General features: G+C 41.9%; 2 protein-coding genes across 2 annotated transcripts in view; both read left to right on the top strand.

The window, feature by feature from the left end:
* Window positions 1-16,965, top strand: part of LOC139266969 (epoxide hydrolase 1-like) — a 57,929-nt gene extending 40,964 nt beyond the window's left edge. Inside the window, exons 8-9 of the mRNA XM_070884610.1 lie at window positions 9,633-9,758; window positions 16,425-16,965. Coding sequence (XP_070740711.1) covers window positions 9,633-9,758; window positions 16,425-16,629 — 331 coding nt within the window. The 3' untranslated portion in view covers window positions 16,630-16,965. The remainder of the gene's footprint in view (window positions 1-9,632; window positions 9,759-16,424) is intronic.
* A 1,742-nt stretch (window positions 16,966-18,707) lies between these two features.
* The window catches only part of LOC139266713 (nuclear valosin-containing protein-like), a 35,781-nt gene continuing 29,692 nt past the window's right edge, over window positions 18,708-24,796 (top strand). Inside the window, exon 1 of the mRNA XM_070884299.1 lies at window positions 18,708-18,883. The gene's annotated coding sequence lies outside the window, so the exon portion shown is untranslated. The remainder of the gene's footprint in view (window positions 18,884-24,796) is intronic.

The raw sequence follows: 24,796 nt of genomic DNA, 5'->3' as shown, positions 1-24,796 counted from the left end.
TCTATAGCTGGCCTAGAGTCGCGATTCTATAGCTGGCCTGGAGTAGGGATTCTATAGCTGGCCTGGAGTAGGGATTCTATAGCTGGCCTGGAGTAGGGATTCTATAGCTGGCCTGGAGTAGGGATTCTATAGCTGGCCTGGAGTAGGGATTCTATAGCTGGCCTAGAGTAGGTATTCTATAGCTGGCCTCGTGTAGGGATTCTATAGCTGGCCTGGAGTAGGGATTCTATAGCTGGCCTAGAGTAGGGATTCTATAGCTGGCCTGGAGTAGGGATTCTATAGCTGGCCTGGAGTAGGGATTCTATAGCTGGCCTAGAGTAGGGATTCTATAGCTGGCCTAGAGTAGGTATTCTATAGCTGGCCTAGTGTAGGGATTCTATAGCTGGCCTGGAGTAGGGATTCTATAGCTGGCCTAGAGTAGGGATTCTATAGCTGGCCTAGAGTAGGGATTCTATAGCTGGCCTGGAGTAGGGATTCTATAGCTGGCCTAGAGTAGGGATTCTATTGCTGGCCTCGAGTAGGGATTCTATAGCTGGCCTGGAGTAGGGATTCTATTGCTGGCCTCGAGTAGGGATTCTATAGCTGGCCTCGAGTAGGGATTCTATAGCTGGCCTGGAGTAGGGATTCTATTGCTGGCCTCGAGTAGGGATTCTATTGCTGGCCTCGAGTAGGGATTCTATAGCTGGCCTGGAGTAGGGATTCTATTGCTGGCCTCGAGTAGGGATTCTATAGCTGGCCTCGAGTAGGGATTCTATAGCTGGCCTAGAGTAGGGATTCTATAGCTGGCCTAGAGTAGGGATTCTATAGCTGGCCTGGAGTAGGGATTCTATAGCTGGCCTAGAGTGGGGATTCTATAGCTGGCCTGGAGTAGGGATTCGATAGCTGGCCTGGAGTAGGGATTCTATAGGTGGCCTAGAGTAGGGATTCTATAGCTGGCCTGGAGTAGGGATTCTATAGCTGGCCTAGAGTAGGGATTCTATAGCTGGCCTAGAGTAGGGATTCTATAGCTGGCCTGGAGTAGGGATTCTATAGTTGGCCTAGAGTAGGGATTCTATAGCTGGCCTGGAGTAGGGATTCTATAGCTGGCCTGGAGTAGGGATTCTATAGCTGGCCTGGAGTAGGGATTCTATAGCTGGCCTGGAGTAGGGATTCTATAGCTGGCCTAGAGTAGGGATTCTATAGCTGGCCTAGAGTAGGGATTCTATAGCTGGCCTAGAGTAGGGATTCTATAGCTGGCCTAGAGTGGGGATTCTATAGCTGGCCTGGAGTAGGGATTCTATAGCTGGCCTAGTGTAGGGATTCTATAGCTGGCCTGGAGTAGGGATTCTATAGCTGGCCTGGAGTAGGGATTCTATAGCTGGCCTAGAGTGGGGATTCTATAGCTGGCCTGGAGTAGGGATTCTATAGCTGGCCTGGTGTAGGGATTCTATAGCTGGCCTAGTGTAGGGATTCTATAGCTGGCCTGGAGTAGGGATTCTATAGCTGGCCTCGAGTAGGGATTCTATAGCTGGCCTAGAGTGGGGATTCTATAGCTGGCCTGGAGTAGGGATTCTATAGCTGGCCTAGAGTAGGGATTCTATAGCTGGCCTCGAGTTGCGATTCTACAGCTGGCCGAGAGTAGGGATTCTATAGCTGGCCGAGAGTAGGGATTCTATAGGTGGCCTAGAGTAGGGATTCTATAGGTGGCCTAGAGTAGGGATTCTATAGCTGGCCTAGAGTAGGGATTCTATAGCTGGCCTAGAGTAGGGATTCTATAGCTGGCCTAGAGTAGGGATTCTATAGCTGGCCTAGAGTAGGGATTCTACAGCTGGCCTAGAGTAGGGATTCTATTGCTGGCCTAGAGTAGGGATTCTATAGCTGGCCTAGAGTAGGGATTCTATAGCTGGCCTAGAGTAGGGATTCGATCAATGGCCCAGGACGGCCTAGAGTCGCGATTCTATAGCTGGCCTAGAGTAGGGATTCTATAGCTGGCCTAGAGTCGCGATTCTATAGCTGGCCTAGAGTAGGGATTCTATAGCTGGCCTAGAGTAGGGATTCTATAGCTGGCCTAGAGTAGGGATTCTATAGCTGGCCTAGAGTAGGGATTCTATAGCTGGCCTAGAGTAGGGATTCTATAGCTGGCCTCGAGTCGCGATTCTACAGCTGGCCGAGAGTAGGGATTCTATAGCTGGCCGAGAGTAGGGATTCTATAGGTGGCCTAGAGTAGGGATTCTATAGCTGGCCTAGAGTAGGGATTCTATAGCTGGCCTAGAGTAGGGATTCTATAGCTGGCCTAGAGTAGGGATTCTATAGCTGGCCTAGAGTAGGGATTCTATAGCTGGCCTAGAGTAGGGATTCTACAGCTGGCCTAGAGTAGGGATTCTATTGCTGGCCTAGAGTAGGGATTCTATAGCTGGCCTAGAGTAGGGATTCTACAGCTGGCCTAGAGTAGGGATTCTATTGCTGGCCTAGAGTAGGGATTCTATAGCTGGCCTGGAGTAGGGATTCTATAGCTGGCCTAGAGTAGGGATTCTATAGCTGGCCTGGAGTAGGGATTCTATCGCTGGTCTAGAGTAGGGATTCTATAGCTGGCCTGGAGTAGGGATTCTATAGCTGGCCTGGAGTAGGGATTCTATAGCTGGCCTGGAGTAGGGATTCTATAGCTGGCCTGGAGTAGGGATTCTATAGCTGGCCTAGAGTAGGTATTCTATAGCTGGCCTAGTGTAGGGATTCTATAGCTGGCCTGGAGTAGGGATTCTATAGCTGGCCTAGAGTAGGGATTCTATAGCTGGCCTGGAGTAGGGATTCTATAGCTGGCCTAGAGTAGGGATTCTATAGCTGGCCTAGAGTAGGGATTCTATAGCTGGCCTAGAGTAGGTATTCTATAGCTGGCCTAGTGTAGGGATTCTATAGCTGGCCTGGAGTAGGGATTCTATAGCTGGCCTAGAGTAGGGATTCTATAGCTGGCCTAGAGTAGGGATTCTATAGCTGGCCTGGAGTAGGGATTCTATAGCTGGCCTAGAGTAGGGATTCTATTGCTGGCCTCGAGTAGGGATTCTATAGCTGGCCTGGAGTAGGGATTCTATTGCTGGCCTCGAGTAGGGATTCTATAGCTGGCCTCGAGTAGGGATTCTATAGCTGGCCTGGAGTAGGGATTCTATTGCTGGCCTCGAGTAGGGATTCTATTGCTGGCCTCGAGTAGGGATTCTATAGCTGGCCTGGAGTAGGGATTCTATTGCTGGCCTCGAGTAGGGATTCTATAGCTGGCCTCGAGTAGGGATTCTATAGCTGGCCTCGAGTAGGGATTCTATAGCTGGCCTAGAGTAGGGATTCTATAGCTGGCCTGGAGTAGGGATTCTATAGCTGGCCTAGAGTGGGGATTCTATAGCTGGCCTGGAGTAGGGATTCGATAGCTGGCCTGGAGTAGGGATTCTATAGGTGGCCTAGAGTAGGGATTCTATAGCTGGCCTGGAGTAGGGATTCTATAGCTGGCCTGGAGTAGGGATTCTATAGCTGGCCTGGAGTAGGGATTCTATAGCTGGCCTAGAGTAGGGATACTATAGCTGGCCTAGAGTAGGGATTCTATAGCTGGCCTAGAGTAGGGATTCTATAGCTGGCCTAGAGTGGGGATTCTATAGCTGGCCTGGAGTAGGGATTCTATAGCTGGCCTAGTGTAGGGATTCTATAGCTGGCCTGGAGTAGGGATTCTATAGCTGGCCTGGAGTAGGGATTCTATAGCTGGCCTAGAGTGGGGATTCTATAGCTGGCCTGGAGTAGGGATTCTATAGCTGGCCTGGTGTAGGGATTCTATAGCTGGCCTAGTGTAGGGATTCTATAGCTGGCCTGGAGTAGGGATTCTATAGCTGGCCTCGAGTAGGGATTCTATAGCTGGCCTCGAGTAGGGATTCTATAGCTGGCCTAGAGTAGGGATTCTATAGCTGGCCTGGAGTAGGGATTCTATAGCTGGCCTAGAGTAGGGATTCTATAGCTGGCCTGGAGTAGGGATTCTATAGCTGGCCTAGAGTGGGGATTCTATAGCTGGCCTGGAGTAGGGATTCTATAGCTGGCCTGGAGTAGGGATTCTATAGCTGGCCTCGAGTAGGGATTCTACAGCTGGCCTAGAGTGGGGATTCTATAGCTGGCCTAGAGTAGGGATTCTATAGCTGGCCTCGAGTAGGGATTCTATAGCTGGCCTAGAGTGGGGATTCTATAGCTGGCCTAGAGTAGGGATTCTATAGCTGGCCTCGAGTAGGGATTCTATAGCTGGCCTAGAGTGGGGATTCTATAGCTGGCCTAGAGTAGCGATTCTATAGCTGGCCTCGAGTAGGGATTCTATAGCTGGCCTGGAGTAGGGATTCTATAGCTGGCCTAGAGTAGGGATTCTATAGCTGGCCTGGAGTAGGGATTCTATCGCTGGTCTAGAGTAGGGATTCTATAGCTGGCCTGGAGTAGGGATTCTATAGCTGGCCTGGAGTAGGGATTCTATAGCTGGCCTGGAGTAGGGATTCTATAGCTGGCCTGGAGTAGGGATTCTATAGCTGGCCTAGAGTAGGTATTCTATAGCTGGCCTAGTGTAGGGATTCTATAGCTGGCCTGGAGTAGGGATTCTATAGCTGGCCTAGAGTAGGGATTCTATAGCTGGCCTGGAGTAGGGATTCTATAGCTGGCCTAGAGTAGGGATTCTATAGCTGGCCTAGAGTAGGGATTCTATAGCTGGCCTAGAGTAGGTATTCTATAGCTGGCCTAGTGTAGGGATTCTATAGCTGGCCTGGAGTAGGGATTCTATAGCTGGCCTAGAGTAGGGATTCTATAGCTGGCCTAGAGTAGGGATTCTATAGCTGGCCTGGAGTAGGGATTCTATAGCTGGCCTAGAGTAGGGATTCTATTGCTGGCCTCGAGTAGGGATTCTATAGCTGGCCTGGAGTAGGGATTCTATTGCTGGCCTCGAGTAGGGATTCTATAGCTGGCCTCGAGTAGGGATTCTATAGCTGGCCTGGAGTAGGGATTCTATTGCTGGCCTCGAGTAGGGATTCTATTGCTGGCCTCGAGTAGGGATTCTATAGCTGGCCTGGAGTAGGGATTCTATTGCTGGCCTCGAGTAGGGATTCTATAGCTGGCCTCGAGTAGGGATTCTATAGCTGGCCTCGAGTAGGGATTCTATAGCTGGCCTAGAGTAGGGATTCTATAGCTGGCCTGGAGTAGGGATTCTATAGCTGGCCTGGAGTAGGGATTCTATAGCTGGCCTGGAGTAGGGATTCTATAGCTGGCCTAGAGTAGGGATTCTATAGCTGGCCTGGAGTAGGGATTCTATAGGTGGCCTGGAGTAGGGATTCTATAGCTGGCCTAGAGTAGGGATTCTATAGCTGGCCTGGAGTAGGGATTCTATAGCTGGCCTAGAGTAGGGATTCTATAGCTGGCCTAGAGTAGGGATTCTATAGCTGGCCTGGAGTAGGGATTCTATAGCTGGCCTGGAGTAGGGATTCTATAGCTGGCCTAGAGTAGGGATTCTATAGCTGGCCTAGAGTAGGGATTCTATAGCTGGCCTAGAGTAGGGATTCTATAGGTGGCCTGGAGTAGGGATTCTATCGCTGGCCTGGAGTAGGGATTCTATAGCTGGCCTGGAGTAGGGATTCTATAGCTGGCCTGGAGTAGGGATTCTATAGCTGGCCTAGAGTAGGGATTCTATAGCTGGCCTGGAGTAGGGATTCTATAGCTGGCCTAGAGTAGGGATTCTATAGCTGGCCTAGAGTAGGGATTCTATAGCTGGCCTAGAGTAGGGATTCTATAGCTGGTCTGGAGTAGGGATTCTATAGCTGGTCTAGAGTAGGGATTCTATAGCTGGTGTGGAGTAGGGATTCTATAGCTGGCCTGGAGTAGGGATTCTATAGCTGGCCTGGAGTAGGGATTCTATAGCTGGTGTGGAGTAGGGATTCTATAGGTGGCCTGGAGTAGGGATTCTATAGCTGGCCTAGAGTTGGGATTCTATAGCTGGTGTGGAGTAGGGATTCTATAGGTGGCCTGAAGTAGGGATTCTATAGGTGGCCTGGAGTAGGGATTCTATAGGTGGCCTGGAGTAGGGATTCTATAGCTGGGGTGGAGTAGGGATTCTATAGGTGGCCTAGAGTAGGGATTCTATAGCTGGCCTGGAGTAGGGATTCTATAGCTGGCCTAGAGTAGGGATTCTATAGGTGGCCTAGAGTAGGGATTCTATAGGTGGCCTAGAGTAGGGATTCTATAGGTGGCCTAGAGTAGGGATTCTATAGCTGGCCTGGAGTAGGGATTCTATAGCTGGCCTAGAGTAGGGATTCTATAGGTGGCCTAGAGTAGGGATTCTATAGGTGGCCTAGAGTAGGGATTCTATAGGTGGCCTAGAGTAGGGATTCTATAGGTGGCCTAGAGTAGGGATTCTATAGGTGGCCTAGAGTAGGGATTCTATAGCTGGCCTGGAGTAGGGATTCTATAGCTGGCCTAGAGTAGGGATTCTATAGGTGGCCTGGAGTAGGGATTCTATAGGTGGCCTAGAGTAGGGATTCTATAGGTGGCCTAGAGTAGGGATTCTATAGCTGGCCTGGAGTAGGGATTCTATAGCTGGCCTAGAGTAGGGATTCTATAGCTGGCCTGGAGTAGGGATTCTATAGCTGGCCTGGAGTAGGGATTCTATAGCTGGCCTGGAGTAGGGATTCTATAGCTGGCCTGGAGTAGGGATTCTATAGGTGGCCTGGAGTAGGGATTCTATAGCTGGCCTAGAGTAGGGATTCTATAGCTGGCCTAGAGTAGGGATTCTATAGGTGGCCTAGAGTAGGGATTCTATAGCTGGCCTGGAGTAGGGATTCTATAGCTGGCCTAGAGTAGGGATTCTATAGGTGGCCTAGAGTAGGGATTCTATAGGTGGCCTAGAGTAGGGATTCTATAGGTGGCCTAGAGTAGGGATTCTATAGGTGGCCTAGAGTAGGGATTCTATAGGTGGCCTAGAGTAGGGATTCTATAGCTGGCCTGGAGTAGGGATTCTATAGCTGGCCTAGAGTAGGGATTCTATAGGTGGCCTGGAGTAGGGATTCTATAGGTGGCCTAGAGTAGGGATTCTATAGGTGGCCTAGAGTAGGGATTCTATAGCTGGCCTGGAGTAGGGATTCTATAGCTGGCCTAGAGTAGGGATTCTATAGCTGGCCTGGAGTAGGGATTCTATAGCTGGCCTGGAGTAGGGATTCTATAGCTGGCCTGGAGTAGGGATTCTATAGCTGGCCTGGAGTAGGGATTCTATAGGTGGCCTGGAGTAGGGATTCTATAGCTGGCCTAGAGTAGGGATTCTATAGCTGGCCTAGAGTAGGGATTCTATAGGTGGCCTAGAGTAGGGATTCTATAGCTGGCCTGGAGTAGGGATTCTATAGCTGGCCTGGAGTAGGGATTCTATAGGTGGCCTGGAGTAGGGATTCTATAGCTGGTGTGGAGTAGGGATTCTATAGGTGGCCTGGAGTAGGGATTCTATAGGTGGCCTGGAGTAGGGATTCTATAGCTGGCCTAGAGTAGGGATTCTATAGGTGGCCTGGAGTAGGGATTCTATAGCTGGCCGGTTTTAGGGAGAATACTATCCCAGATTGCTTCCCAAGTCCGTTAGTTTGTCATCCCCCAATGGAATGGTGCGAGATGGGAAATAGTGACGGGTCAGTGGAAGAATAGAAAAGGATCATGAAGCGTCAAAGCTACGAGTGGTCAAGTGGAAAGGCAAAGTTGAGTGAGATAAAGTGGGATTCAGCCCAGATTAACTGGGCAGAAAGGCCCCCAACTCACGACAGATCAGCAGAGGGCCATCTTCAATATCAGATACAAATAAATATTTTCCTATTGTCCGACTTCGAGTCTCGGATAAGTCACAATTTCCTCCAATTAAATATTGGGAAGACCGAAGCCATTGTTTTCGGTCCCCGCCACAAACTGGGTTCCCTAGCCACCGGCTCCGTCCCTCTCCCTTCCCACTGTCTGAACCAGACCATTCGCAACCTCGGCGTCCTATTTACCTGAGCTAGGTCTCCCACCCCACATCCTCTCCATCCCCTTCCGTAACATTGCCCGTCTCCACCCCTGCCTCAGCTCATCCACTGCTGAAACCCTCACCCATGCCTTTGTTACCCCCGGACTTGACTATTCCATGCTCTCCTGTCCGACCTCCCATATTCTACCCTCCGTAAACTGGAGGCCATCCAAACCTCTGCTGCCCGTGTCCTAACTCACACCAAGTCCCGTTCCCCCATCACTGACCTGCTCGCTGACCTGCATTGGCTCCGGGTTTGGCAACGCCTCCATTTTTAAAATTCTCATCCTGGTTTTCCAATCCCTCCGTGGCCTTGGCCCTCCCTATCTCTGTAATCTCCTCCATCCCCACAACCCATCGAATGCTCCACTCCTCTGGCAGACTGTGCCTTTCATCTCTTTGTTCACCAGTGGCAGCTGTGCCTGTGACAGCACTGATCTCCCAGCCACCCCTCTCCTCTTCCCTTCCTTTCAGACCCTCCTTAAAGCCCACCTCCATGACCCAGCTTTCGGCCAACCCTTCGAACACCTGCTCCTTTTGGTTTGGCTCCATTTGTTCCCTCGCCCCTCAGTGAAGAGCCACAGGATATCTTGTCCTATGATTAGGGCACAATATCGGTGTTGTTGATAAAGAGAGAGTTTGAATCTAATTCTGCAACTTAAAAACAGAGGCATATGATTAAACTAAGGCGAACAATACTGAATATAGTTCAGAGGGATCTGGAAAGGCAGCTTAGAAAGGCTGGAAAAAGACCAGCAGACAATACAAAAGGAAACAGTGAAGGCGTTTATCAGCCTAGAAAAAGTAACCGACTAGTTAAAGAGAGGGTGAAGGAGGGAATCTCGCTGGAGGAGATGAAGGGATGATGAGAAGAAAGACTTGCATTTATAAAGCGCCTTTCATAACCTCAGGTCGAGCCAAAGCCTCTTCTAGTGGGCAGGGAAGTGGAGCTGAGCCCATGATTGGATCAGCCATGGGTGAAAGTGCGGAGAATGAGGGTACGGGGCCCAGAAGAGCCGAGGGCCCAGGGGCAGGCCCACACTGCAATATGTGCACGCACTAGGTCTGTGCAGAAGAGCAGGTCTTCAGTCGTCCTAGTCAACCCATGCCACAGGATAAAGGCCTAGCTCTGTCAAGCCCGTGTGGTGGCTGATGTGCAATGGCCACTACACACAGGCATCTTCCACCCCCTCAATTGGAGTTCTGGACTGGAACATCGGGTCCTTCATTGAAACATCTGTGAACTCGTGGGGAAGCAAGGCATCCTCGCTCGAGGGACCGCTGATGATGATGTGAGAGTGTGGAGCTTTTGAGTGATGGAGTCCGCCATCCAGGGAGTGAAGGGCAGCCTCATGCCCAGTGCCCGGGGCTGTAACGGTGGCCCGGGGCTGTAACGGTGGCCCGGGGCTGTAACGGTGCCCGGTGCCCAGTGCAGGGGGAAGTGTAAAGTGGGAAACTTGCAGACCTGAATGTGAAACATAAAATGAGGAAAGGCAGACAGCGCGGAAGCTGAACAGCACGTTAATGTTCCCGGAAATGATCCCTCATCAAGCCCAATCCATTGATATATATTTGACTTTAACTTTTGACTTTCTGACCTTTCACCCCCCCCCCCCTCCCCCAGGAAATTCTCTCTGGACGAGCTTCTGAACAATGTGATGATTTACTGGATTACGGGCTCCATCACCTCCTCCATGCGGATGTACAAAGAGAACTTGGGAATAGATTTCAGAAAAAGGGTCGATGCCAAGTGAGTAATGAGAAGTGATTACATCTGAATGAACAGGGTTTTTCAGATCAGGAGACCAGAAACCGTACACAGTGCTCCAGGTGTGGTCTCGCCAACGCCCTGAACAGTTGTTGTCGGACTTGTTGTAAGGTCTGTGCATTTGACCTAAATCCAACCAACAGGCAATTGCCCCGCCATCTCAGGCCACGTGTGACATGCGATTCTCAGGTGTTTCATGGTCGAATATCTCTGGTACATGCTGAAAGGGAGGAAATTAGAGCAAAGAGTGCCCCTGGTGGACTGTTGAGGAACAGCATTGTACTCGTGCATTCGAGGAGCATGTTCTGAAATTAGAACAGTGTAAGAATATAAGAATTAGGAGCAGAAGTTGGCCCCTCGAGCCATGGCTGATCTGATCATGGACTCAGCTCCACTTTCCCGCCCACTCCCCATAACCCTTGATTTCCCTTGAGTCAAAAAACCTATCGATCTCAGCCTTGAATGAAAGAGACTCAGCATCCACAGTCCTTTGGGGTAGAGAATTCCAAAGATTCACAGCACTCCGCATAATGAAATTCCTCCAGTCTTAAATGGCCGATCCCTTATCCTGAGACTTTGCCCCCATGTCCAGCCTGGGAAAACAACCTGTCTGTCAATCTCCCTCGAAATCTTGTATGTTTCAATGAGATCACCTCTCATTCTTCTAATCTCCAGAGAGTACAGGCCCAATCTACTCAATCTCTCCTCAGAGGACAATCCTCCTTCCAGGGATCAATCTGGTGACCCCTCGTTACACTCCCTCTGAGGCATAGAATCATAGAAATTTACAGCACGGAAGGAGGCCATTTCAGCCCATCGTGTCCGCGCCGACCGACCAAGAGCTATCCAGCCTAATCCTACTTTCCAGCTCTTGGTCCTGTAGCCCTGTAGATAACGGCACTTCAGGTGCACATCCAAGTATTTTTTAAATGTGGTGAGGGTTTCTGCCTCTATCACCCTTTCAGGCAGAGATCCAGACACCAACCACCCCCTGGGTGAAGAAATTTCCTCTCTCATCTCCTCTAAACCCCCCCCGCAATTACTATAAATCTATTCCCCCTGGTTGTTGACCCCTCTGCCAAGGAAAACAGATCCTTCCTATCCACTCTATGCAGGCCCCTCATAATTTTATACACCTCAATCAGGTCTCCCCTCCGCCTCCTCTGTTCCAAAGAAAACAGACCTTGCATCTCCAATCTTTCCTCATAGCCAAAATTCTCCAGTCCAGGAAACATTCTTATAAATCTCCTCTGCACCCTTTCCAGTGCAATCACATCTTTCCTGTAATGTGGTGACCAGAATTGCACGTAGTACTCCAGCTGCGGCCTAACCAGCGTTTTACACAGTTCAAGCATAACCTCCTTGCTCTTGTATTCCATGCCTCTACTAATAAAGGCAAGTAATCCAAATGCCGCCTTAATCACCTTATCTACCTGGCCTGCTACCTTCAGGGATCTGTGGACCTGCACTCCAAGGTCCCTTTGTTCCTCTACACATTTCAGTGTCCTACCATTTAATGTGTATTCCCTTACTTTGTTAGACCGCCCCAAATGCACTACCTCACACTTATCCGGATTGAATTCCATTTGCCACTGTTCTGCCCACCTGACCAATACATTGATATCTCCCTACAGTCCACAGCTTTCTTCTTCATTACCAACCACACAGCCGATTTTAGTGTCCTCTGCAACTTCTTAATCATACCCTCAACATTTAAGTCCATGTCATTGATATATAAAACAAAAAGCAAGGGACCCAGTACTGAGCCCTGTGGAACCCCACTGGATACAGCCTTCCAGTCACAAAAACACCCATCAACCATTACCATTTGCTTCCTGCCTCAGCCAATTTTGGATCCAACTTGCCACTTTGCCCTGGATCCCTTGGGCTATTATTTTCGTGACCAGTCTGCCATGTGGGACCTTATCAAAAGTTTGCTAAAATCCATATTCACGACATCATACCCACTGCCCTCATCAACATTCCTGGTTACCTCCTCAAAAAATTCAGTCAAATTAGTCAGACATGACCTTTCCTTAAAAATTCCATGCTGACTGTCCTTGATTAATCAATGTCTTTCCAAATAAAGATTTATCCTGTCCCTCAGGACTTTTTCCAATAATTTCTTGAGGATGTAACTAGTAGAGTGGACAAGGGAGAATCAGTGGATGTGGTGTATTTGGACTTTAAAAAGGCTTTTGACAAGGTCCCACACAAGAGATTGGTGTGCAAAATTAAAGCACATGTACTGGGGGTAATGTACTGACGTGTATAGAGAACTGGTTGACAGACAGGAAGCAGAGAGTCGGGATAAATGGGTCCTTTTCAGAATGGCAGGCAGTGACTGGTGGAGTGCCGCAGGGCTCAGTGCTGGGACCCCAGCTCTTTACAATATACATTAATGATTTAGATGAAGGAATTGAATGTAATATCTCCAAGTTTGCAGATGACACTAAGCTGGGTGGCGGTGTGAGCTATGAGGAGGATGCTAAGAGACTGCAGGGTGACTTGGACAGGGGTGAGTGGGCAAATGCATGGCAGATGCAGTATAATGTGGATAAATGTGAGGTTATCCACTTTGGTGGCAAAAATAGGAAGGCAGAATATTATCTGAATGGCGGCAGATTAGGAAAAGGGGAGGTGGAATGAGACCTGGGTGTCATGGTACATCAGTCATTGAAGGTTGGCATGCAGATACAGCAGGCGGTGAAGAAGGCAAATGGCATGTTGGCCTTCATAGCTAGGGGATTTGAGTATAGGAGCAGGGAGGTCTTACTGCAGTTGTACAGGGCCTTGGTGAGGCCTCACCTGGAATATTGTGTTCAGTTTTGGTCCCCTAATCTGAGGAAGGATGTTCTTGCTATTGAGGGAGTACAGCGAAAGTTCACCAGACTGATTCCTGGGATGGCAGGACTGACATATGAGGAGAGACTGGATCGACTGGGCTTGTATCCACTGGAGTTTAGAAGAATGAGAGGGGATCTCATAGAAACATATAAAATTCTGATGGAATTGGACAGGTTAGAGACAGGAAGAATGTTCCCGATGCTGGGGAGTTCCAGGACCAGGGGTCACAGTCTAATAATAAGGGGTAAGCCATTTAGGACTGAGATGAGGAGAAATTTCTTCACGCAGAGAGTGGTTAACGTGTGGAATTCTCTACCGCAGAAAGTTGTTGAGGCCAGTTCGTTAGATATATTCAAGAGGGAGTTAGATATGGCCCTTACAGCCAAAGGGATCATGGGGTATGGAGAGAAAGCAGGAAAGGGGTACTGAGGTTGAATGATCAGCCATGATCTTATTGAATGGTGGAGCAGGCTCGAAGGGCCGAATGGCCTACTCCTGCACCTATTTTCTATGTTTCTCCCACCACTGAGGTTAGTCTGACTGGCGTGTAATTACTCGGTCTATCCCTTTCTCCATTTTTAAACAAAGGTACAACAGGTGGCACCACACCTGTAGACAGAGAGGACAGGAAAATGATGGTCAGAGCCTCTGCTATTTCCTCTCTTGCTTCTCTTAACAGCCTGGGATACATTTCATCCGGGCCTGGGGATTTATCCACTTTCAAAGCTGCTAAGCCCCTTAATACTTCCTCTCTCACGATGTTTGTCTCGTCTGATATTTCACACTCCTCCCTCATTGCAAAGTCTGCATTGCCCCTCTCTTTTGTGAAAAGAGATGCAAAGAATCATACCCACATCGCACACAGATTTCCTTTATGGTCTCTAATAGGCCCCACTCTTTCCCCAGTTATCCTCTTGCTCTTATGCATGTATGTCCTTTTTCAGATAAGGAGACCAAAACTGCAGAATACTCCATGTGTGGTCTCACCAAGATCCTGTACAATTGCAGTAAGATTTCCTTTCTCTTGTACTCTAACCCCCTTGCAATAAAGGCCAGCATTTGCCTTCCTAATTGCTTGCTGTACCTGCATGCTAGCTTTCTATATTTCCTGTACAAGGACCCTAAATCTCTCTGAACACCAACATTTAATAGTTTATCACCATTTAAAAATATTTAGTTTTTCTATTCTTCCTACATAAGTGAATAACCTCACATTATACTCCATCTGCCACCTTATTGGCCACTCACTTAACCTGTCTATATCCCTTTGCAGACTCTGTGTCCTCCTCACAGCTTACTTTCCCACCTAGCTTTGTACCATCAGCAAGCATGGATACATTGCATTCAGTCCCTTCATCTAAGTCATTGATATAGATTGTAAATAGCTGAGGCCCCAGCACTGATCCCTGCGACACCCCACTGGTTACAGCCTGACAACTGGAAAATTACTTGTTTATCCTGACTCTCAGTTTTCTGTCTGTTAACCAATCCTCTATCCAAGCTAATATATTATCCCGAACCCATGAGCCTTTATCTTGCATAGCAACCTTTCATGTGGCACCTTTTGGAAATCCAAATATATTACATCCACTGGTTCCCTTTTATCTAGAGGGAGCTTTACTCTGTATCTAACCCGTGCTGTACCTGCCCTGGGAGTGTTTGATAGGACAGTGTACAGGGAGCTTTACTCTGTATCTAACCCCGTGCTGTACGTGCCCTGGGAGTGTTTGATAGGACAGTGTAGAGGGAGCTTTACTCTGTATCTAACCCCCTGTACCTGCCCTGGGAGTGTTTGATAGGACAGTGTAGAGGGAGCTTTACTCTGTATCTAACCCGTGCTGTACCTGCCCTGGGAGTGTTTGATGGGACAGTGCAGAGGGAGCTTTACTCTGTATCTAACCCCTGTACCTGCCCTGGGAGTGTTTGATGGGACAGTGCAGAGGAAGCTTTACTCTGTACCTGCCCTGGGAGTTGGAGATATTTGGCAGACTGGTCCACACCTCGGCCTCCTATCTGACCCTGAGTTGAGCTTCTGACACCCTGCCTTCTCCATCACTAAGCTCACCTATTTCCACCTCTAACATCGCCCGGCTCCTCCCTGCCTCAGCTCAGCTGTTGCCGAAACCCTAATCCATGCCCTGGTTAACTCTAACTCTAGACTTGACTATTCCAACGCTCTCTTGGCCGGCCTTCCACCTTCCATCCTCCATAAACTTAAACTCATTCAAACCTCTGATGCCCGTGTCCTAACTCGCACCAAGTCCCACTCATCCATCACCCCCTGTGCTCACTGCCCCATGTCCTAACTCACACCAAGTCCCACTCATCCATCACAGCCTGTGCTCACTGACCGTGTCCTAACTCGCACCGAGTCCCACTCACCCATCACAGCCTGTGCTCACTGACCGTGTCCTAACTCGCACCCAGTCCCACTCACCCATCACCCCCTGTGCTCACTGCCCCGTGTCCTAACTCACACCCAGTCCCACTCACCCATCACCCCCTGTGCTCACTGCCCCGTGTCCTAACTCACACCCAGTCCCACTCACCCATCACCCCCTGTGCTCACTGCCCCGTGTCCTAACTCGCACCGAGTCCCGCTCACCCACCACCCCCTGTGCTCGCTGCCCCGTGTCCTAACTCGCACCGAGTCCCGCTCACCCACCACCCCTGTGCTCTGTGACTTACATTGGCTCCCGGTCCGGCAACGCTTCAATTTAAAATTCTCATCCTGTTGTTCAAATCCCACCGTGGCCTCGCCCCTCCCTATTTCTGTTAACTCCTCAAGCCCTACAACCAATGTTCCTGTATATTTTTATGGGGCATGCGCGGTTTCTCCATTGAAAAGCCGACTGCGCGGGGCCCTGGAGCACTGAGGGGCCACGCAGCTTAAAGGAAGCACTGCCCACAACCCTCCGAGATCTCTGCGCTCCTCCAATTCTGGCCTCTTGTACATCCCCGGTTTTCATCGCTCCACCATTGGCAGCCGGCCGTCAGCTGCCTCAGCCCTGAGCTCTGGAATTCCCTCACTCAGCCTCTCTGCCTCTCCACCTCTCCTACTTTCAGACGCACCTTAAAACCTACCTTTTCGACCAAACTTTTGGTCACCTGCCCTCGTATCCCCTTAACGTGGCTTGATGTCAAATGTTGTCCGATAACGCTCCCGTGAAGCACCTTGGGATGTTTCACCACATTAATCATCATCATCGGCAGTCCCTCGGAATCGAGGAAGACTTGCTTCCACTCTTAAAATGAGTCCTTGGGTGACTGAACAGTCCAATCCGAGAACCACAGTCCCTGTCACAGGTGGGACAGATAGTCGTTGAGGGTAAGGGAGGGTGGGACAGGTTTGCCGCACGCTCTCCGCTGCCTGTGCTTGATTTCTGCATGCTCTCGGCGATGAGACTCGAGGTGCTCAGCGCCCTCCCGGTTGCACTTCCTCCATTTAGGGTGGTCTTCGGCCAGGGCCTCCCAGGTGTCAGTGGGGATGTTGCACTTTATCAGGGAGGCTTTGAGGGTGTCCCTGTAACGTTTCCTCTGCCCACCTTTGGCTCGTTTGCTGTGAGGAACTCTGTGTGGAGCGCTTGCTTTGGGAGTCTCGTGTCTGGCATGTGGTGAGGCCTGCCCAGCGGAGCTGATCAAGTGTGCACCATACTACGTTAAAGGCGCTATATGAATACAAGTTGTTGTTTGCCCTGAGCTTGTCCCCGGTCACTGAGGCCGAGACCTTTGTGCTCCTTTCCATTCAGTCTCACAGTGGCTCAGCTTGTGTGCTTTCCCCTCCCCTTTCCTTCTTTCCAGGGTCGGAGTGCACGTTCCCACCGGATTGGCGGCGTTCCCCAACGAGCTGATGCACGTGCCGCTGGTGTGGGCCAGACACAAGTACAAGAGGATCGCCAGGTATTCCTACATGTCCCGCGGTGGGCACTTTGCCGCCTTCGAGGAGCCGGAGCTGCTGGCCGAGGACATGCGGCTCTTTGTCCGGAGCGTGGAACAGGACGGCTGAGCATAGCGGCTCACCGTTCCAGGGGTCTGGGAGATCCGGTTCCCTCCCGTGCCTTCCACCTGGGAACGTGAAGACATGTCGGATAATCAGTCCCGCCAATGCTCTGTCACATTCACTGGGCCAGAGAACTCTAATCACTGCTTTCAGAACAATAATCGCTTCCTACTAACCTGCAGATACTCTCAGCGTCCAAGCTGATTGGACGGGCTGCTTGTGGTCTGAACTCTGACCTGTGAGAAGGAGCTGGTTCAATATTCACAGTCGCAGCCTCCTTGCTGGATTTCAATGTAATAGTTCAATGACCGATTGAAAAATAAAATATAATCATTCCTGAAAGTAGATGCCGTTCTGTTTTTATAATTTCCGCTCCCCGGATTCTCACTGTGATATGATTCACCGTTAACCTGGTCCTGTCGCTCCATCACTGTCCACGCACTGGTCCACGAAGAAAGACTTTCATTTTGATAGCGTCTTTCTTCCTCGGGACTTCCCAAAGCGCCCCACGGCCGACGAGGTAATTTTGGAGTGTAGTCACTGTTGTAATGTAGGAAACGCAGCAGCCAATCTGTGCACAGCAAGCTCACTCACACAGCAATGCGATAATGACCAGATAAACTGTTTTAGTGATGTTGCTTGAGGGATAAATATTGACCAGGACATTGGTGAGAACTCCCCTGCTCCTCTTCAAAATAGTGCCATGGGATATTTTAAGTCTACTTAAGAGGGCAAACAGCTTAACAGCTCATCCAAAAGGCGGCACTCCCTCGGAACTGCCCCTCCGACAGTGCGGCACTCCCTCAGTACTGCCCCTCCGACAGTGCGACGCTCCCTCAGTACTGCCCCTCCGACAGTGCGGCACTCCCTCAGTACTGCCCCTCCGACAGTGCGGCGTTCCCTCAGTACTGCCCCTCCGACAGTGTGGCACTCCCTCAGTACTGCCCCTCCGACAGTGCGGCGCTCCCTCAGTACTGCCCCTCCGACAGTGCGGCGCTCCCTCAGTACTGCCCCTCTGACAGTGGGGCGCTCCCTCAGTACTGCCCCTCTGACAGTGGGGCGCTCCCTCAGTACTGCCCCTCCGACAGTGCGACGCCCCCTCAGTACTGCCCCTCCGACAGTGCGGCGCTCCCTCAGTACTGCCCCTCCGACAGTGCGAGCTCCCTCAGTACTGCCCCTCCGACAGTGCGGCGCTCCCTCAGTACTGCCCCTCCGACAGTGCGGCGCTCCCTCAGTACTGCCCCTCCGACAGTGCAGCACTCCCTCAGTACTGCCCCTCCGACAGTGCAGGCTCCCGAGGTGAGGAAAATGGTCCACGTTGTCCCAGGCCTCGTCGTGGATTTTGATAATTGGGGGCAGTACTGAGTGGTGGGGGCAGGTTGGTAGAGGACCTTTGTCTTACGGATGTTCTCGTACGCTTCTGTGAAGGTGTTGACGATGGTTTGGGGTTTGGAGTTTGGAGTTCGGCCTCCGAGTGTGCGCAGACGCAGGCTTCGTCTACTTACTGTAGTTTGATGATGGAGGATAGGACGACCTTGGATCTGGCCTTCAGGCGTTGAAGATTGAACAGATTCCTGTTTGTCCTGTATTTAGCTCCAGCGGGGAGCTTGCTGAGGGTGAGATGGAGCATTGAGTGAGGACGATGGAGAAGAGCGTTGGTGCGATGACACAGCCCTGCTTGACCCCGGTCCGAATGTGGAACGGGTCTGTGATGGATTGGTTGGTCAGGGTCATGGCCAGCATGTCATCGTGGAGCAGGCGGAGAATGGTGACAAACATTTCAGGGCAGCCGAATCTGAGGAGGATGCTCCATAATCCCACATGGTTGAGTGTTGAAGGCTTTTGTGAGGTCAAAGAAGGCCAAAAGTACTTAATTGGCTATAAAGCACTTTGAGACGTCCGGTGGCCGTGAAAGGCGCTATATAAATGCAAATCTCCCCTTCAGTGCACTGTCCTTTACCAAGATGGCGGACCAACCGGCTCAAACCCGGATTTACGATGAAACCGCCTTTAGGAACATGGCCGCCCACCGGAAGTGCGGCACGGGCGGGCTGCCTGCGACCGTGCCTGGTGAATGGGGAAACATGAACAGCTCGGGCTGGGTTGGGCGGGAGGCGGCCGAAGGCTCCGCCGCTCCGCTCACACTGCGCTAATATTAACTCCGCTTCTCATTAGCAGCCGTTCCGTGCGGCAGATGCAAAGGGCAGCTTGGTGTGAGGACCCGCCGAAGGACCCGCTTCACCGGAAGAGCCGGCGGAAGGTGAGAGAGAACCGGCAATTTATATATTGTCTTATATATTATATAGTGTTATATATAATATAGTGTTATATATATATTATATTATATAGTGTTATAGTTATATATAGTGTTATATATATAATATAGTGTTATAGTTATATATAGTGTTATATATATAATATAGTGTTATAGTTATATATAGTGTTATATATATAATATAGTGTTATAGTTATATATAGTGTTATATATATTATATAGTGTTATATACATAATATAGTGTTATATATAATATATAGTGTTATATACATAATATAGTGTTATATATATATTATATTATATAGTGTTATATATATATTGTGTTATATATATAATATATTGTGTTATATAAAATATAGTGTTTATATATATATTATATGGTGTTATATATAGTGTAATATAATATATAGTGTTATATATATAATATAGAGTTATATATATATAATATAGTGTTATAGTGTTATATATATATTATATAGTGTTATATATATATAATATAGTGTTATATATTATATAGTGTTATATATTATATAGTGTTATATATATATTATTTAGTGTTATATAATATATAGTGTTATATATAGTGTTATATAATATATAGTGTTATATATATAATATAGTGTTATATATAGTGTTATATATAATATAGTGTTATATATAGTGTTATATATTATATAGTGTTATATAATATATATACATATAGTGTTATATATATATTATATAGTGTTATATATAGTGTTATATAATATATAGTGTTATATACATAATATAGTGTTATATATATATTATATTATATAGTGTTATATATATATTGTGTTATATATATAATATATTGTGTTATATAAAATATAGTGTTTATATATATATTATATGGTGTTATATATAGTGTAATATAATATATAGTGTTATATATATAATATAGAGTTATATATATATATAATATAGTGTTATAGTGTTATATATATATTATATAGTGTTATATATATATAATATAGTGTTATATATTATATAGTGTTATATATATATTATATAGTGTTATATATTATATAGTGTTATATATATATTATTTAGTGTTATATAATATATAGTGTTATATAATATATAGTGTTATATATAGTGTTATATAATATATAGTGTTATATATATAATATAGTGTTATATATAGTGTTATATATAATATAGTGTTATATATAGTGTTATATATTATATAGTGTTATATAATATATATACATATAGTGTTATATATATATATATTATAGTGTTATATATAGTGTTATATAATATATAGTGTTATATATAGTGTTATATATATATAATATAGTGTTTTATATTATATAGTGTTATATATAGTGTTATATAATATACAGTGTTATATAGTGTTATATATTATATAATATATAGTGTTATATATATAATATAGTGTTATATATAGTGTTATATAATATATAATATAGTGTTATATATAGTGATATAGTATAGTGTTATATATATAATATAGTGTTATATATAGTGTTATATATATAATATCGTGTTATATATAGTGTTATATATTATATAATATATAGTGTTATATATTATATATAATATAGTGTTATATATAGTGTTATATAATATATAGTGTTATATATATAGTGTTATATACATAATATAGTGTTATATAATATAGTGTTATATATAGTGTAATATAATATATAATATAGTGTTATATATATAATATAGTGTTATATATAGTGTTATATAGTATATAATATAGTGTTATATATAGTGTTATAATATATAGTGTTATATATAGTGTAATATAATATAAAGTGTTATATATATTATATAGTGTTATATATAGTGTTATATAATATATAGTGTTATGTATATATATTATACAGTGTTATATATAGTGTTATATAATATATAGTGTTATATACAGTGTTATATAATATATAATATATGGTGTTATATATAGTGTTATATAATATATAGTGTTATATATAGTGTAATATAATATATAATATATAGTGTTATATATAATATAGTGTTGTATATAGTGTTATATATAATATAGTGTTATATAATATATAATATAGTGTTATATATATAGTGTTATATAATATATAATATATAGTGTTATATATAGTGTTATATAATATATAGTGTTATGTATATAATATAGTGTTATATAATATATCGTGTTATATATATAATATAGTGTTATATAATATATAGTGTTATATAATATATTGTGTTATATATATAATATAGTGTTATATATATAATAGTGTTATATATATAATAGTGTTATATAATATATAGCGTGATATATATAATAGTGTTATATAATATATAGTGTAATATATATAATATAGTGTTATATATATAATATAGTGTATAATATAGTGTTATATAATATATAGTGTAATATATATAATATAGTGTTATATAATATATAGTGTAATAAATATAGTGTTATATATAATATAGTGTTATATATATAATATAGTGTTATATATATAATATATAGTGCTTTATATATAATAGTGTTATATATAGTGTTATATATATAATATAGTGTTATATATATAATATATAGTGTTTTATATATAGTATAGTGTTATATATAGTGTTATATATATATAATATAGTGTTATATATAATGTTATATATATATAATATAGTGTTATATAATATATAGTGTTATATATATAATATAGTGTTATATAATATATAGTGTAATATATATAATATAGTGTTATATAATATATAGTGTAATAAATATAGTGTTATATAGTGTTATATATATAATATAGTGTAATAAATATAGTGTTATATATATAATATATAGTGTTATATATATATAATATAGTGTTATATAATATATAGTGTTATATATATAATATAGTGTTATATATATATAATATATAGTGTTTTATATATAATATAGTGTTATATATAGTGTTTTATATATAATAGTGTTTTATATATAATATAGTGTTACATATAGTGTTATATATATATATAACATATAGTGTTTTATATATATTTTAGTGTTATATATAGTGTTATATATATATATAATATAGTGTTATATATAGTGTTATATATATAATATAGTGTTATATATATAATAGTGTTATATATATATAATATATTGTGTTATATATATATATAATATAGTGTTATATACAGTGTTATATAAATAATATATAGTGTTATATATATAATATGATGTTATATATAGTGTTATATAACATATATATAATATATAGTGTTTTATATATAATATAGTGTTATATATATGTGTAATATAGTGTTTTATATATATAGTGTTATATATAATATATAGTGTTATATATCGTGTTATATAATATATTGTGTTTTATATAGTGTTTTCTATGTAATATAGTGTTATATATAGTGTTATATATATATAATATAGTGTTATATATAGTGTTATATATAATATAGTGTTATATGTATATAAAATATAGTGTTTTATATATAATATAGTGTTATATATATAATAGTGTTATATATATATAATATATTGTGTTATATATATATATAATATAGTGTTATATACAGTGTTATATAAATAATATATAGTGTTATATATATAATATGATGTTATATATAGTGTTATATAACATATATATAATATATAGTGTTTTATATATAATATAGTGTTATATATATATGTGTAATATAGTGTTTTATATATATAGTGTTATATATAATATATAGTGTTATATATCGTGTTATATAATATATCGTGTTTTATATAGTGTTTTCTATATAGTGTTATATATAGTGTTATATATAATATATAGTGTTATATATAGTGTTATATATATAATATAGTGTTATATGTATATAAAATATAGTGTTTTATATATAATATAGTGTTATATGTATATATAACAGTGTTATATGTATATATAATAGTGTTATATATAGTGTTATATATATAATAGTGTTATATAGATAGTATAGTGTTATGTATATAATATAGTGTTATATGCAGTGTTATATCTATATTATATAGTGTTATATAATATAGTGTTATAATATATAATATAGTATTATATATATATTGTGTTGTATATAATAGTGTTATATATAGTGTTATAATATATAATATAGCGTGTTATGTATAATATATATAGTGTGTTATATATACTAGTGTTATATATAGTGTGTTATATATAATATAGTGTTATATATAGTGTTATAAAATATAATATAGTGTGTGTATATATATGTGTGTTTTATATATAGTATATATATAATATAGTTGTATATAATATAGTGTTATAATATAATGTGTTATATGTAATATAATATATAATATAGTGTTGTATATGTTATAATATATAACATAGTGTTATATATAATATAGTGTTATATATAGTGTTATAATGTATAATATAGTGTTTTATATAGTGCTACATATAGTGTTATATATACATATAGTATTATATATAGATATAATATAGTGTTTTATATATAGTGTTATATATAGATATAATATAGTGTTATATACTGTTATATATAATAGTGTTATATATAATATAGTGTTATATATATAATATAATATAGTGTTACATATAGTGTTATATATATACATATAGTATTATATATAGATATAATAGTGTTTTATATATAGTGTTATATATCGATATAATATAGTGTTATATACTGTTATATATAATAGTGTTATATATATAATATAGTGTTATATATATATAATATAATATAGTGTTATAGTGTTACATATAGTGTTATATATATACATATAGTGTTATATATAATATAGTGTTATATATAGATATAATATAGTGTTATATGCAGTGTTATATATCGATATAATATAGTGTTTTATACAGTGTTATATATAGATATAATAGTGTTATATATATAATAGTGTTATAATATATAATATCATGTTATATATAGTGTTATAATATATAATGTGTTATAGATAGTGTTATAATATAATATAGTGTTATCTATAGTGTTATAATATATAATATCGTGTTATATATAGTGTTATATAATATAGTGTTAAATATAGTTTTTTAAAGATATATAGTGTTATATAGTATGTTATATATAGTGTAATATATATATATAGTGGTATATGTAGGTATAATATAGTGTTATATATAGTGTTATAATAGTGTTTTATATATAGTGTTATATATATAATATAGTGGTATATATATATATATAGTGTTGTATAGTGTGTTATATATAATACAGTGTTATATATAGGGTTTTATATATAGTGTTATATTTGTACAATAGTGTTATATATATATATTTATAAAATATAGCGCGTTGTATATAATAGTGTTATATAGTGTTATATATATAATAGTGTTATAAAATATAATATTGTGTTATATATAGTGTTAAAATCTATAATATCGTGTTAATATATAATAGTGTTATATATAGTGTTATAATATATAATATATTGTTATATATAGTGTGTTATATATAATATAGTGTTTTATATATGTGTGTGTAATATATAGTATGATATGTAATGTATAGTGTTGTAGTGTGCATATATATATATATATAATGTGTTATATAGTGTTATATATATCATATATAGTGATGATGTGTTATATATGGCATATAGTGATATATAATATGGTATATAGCGTGTTACATATATCATATATAGTGATATATAATAGTGTTGTATATATGATATATAGTGATATATAATAGTGTTGTATATATGATATATAGTGATATATAATATATAGTGTGTTATATATATAGTGATATATAATAGTGTGTTATATATAGTGATACATAATGTGTTATATACAGTGTATTATATATAGTGATACATAATGTGTTATATATAGTGATATAATATATAAGTGTGTGATA

The sequence above is a fragment of the Pristiophorus japonicus genome, chromosome 7 (assembly GCF_044704955.1).
Source record: "Pristiophorus japonicus isolate sPriJap1 chromosome 7, sPriJap1.hap1, whole genome shotgun sequence".
NCBI lineage: Eukaryota > Metazoa > Chordata > Chondrichthyes > Pristiophoridae > Pristiophorus > Pristiophorus japonicus.
Note: the sequence above shows the minus strand (reverse complement) of the source record. Positions and strands in the feature narration are given on the sequence as shown.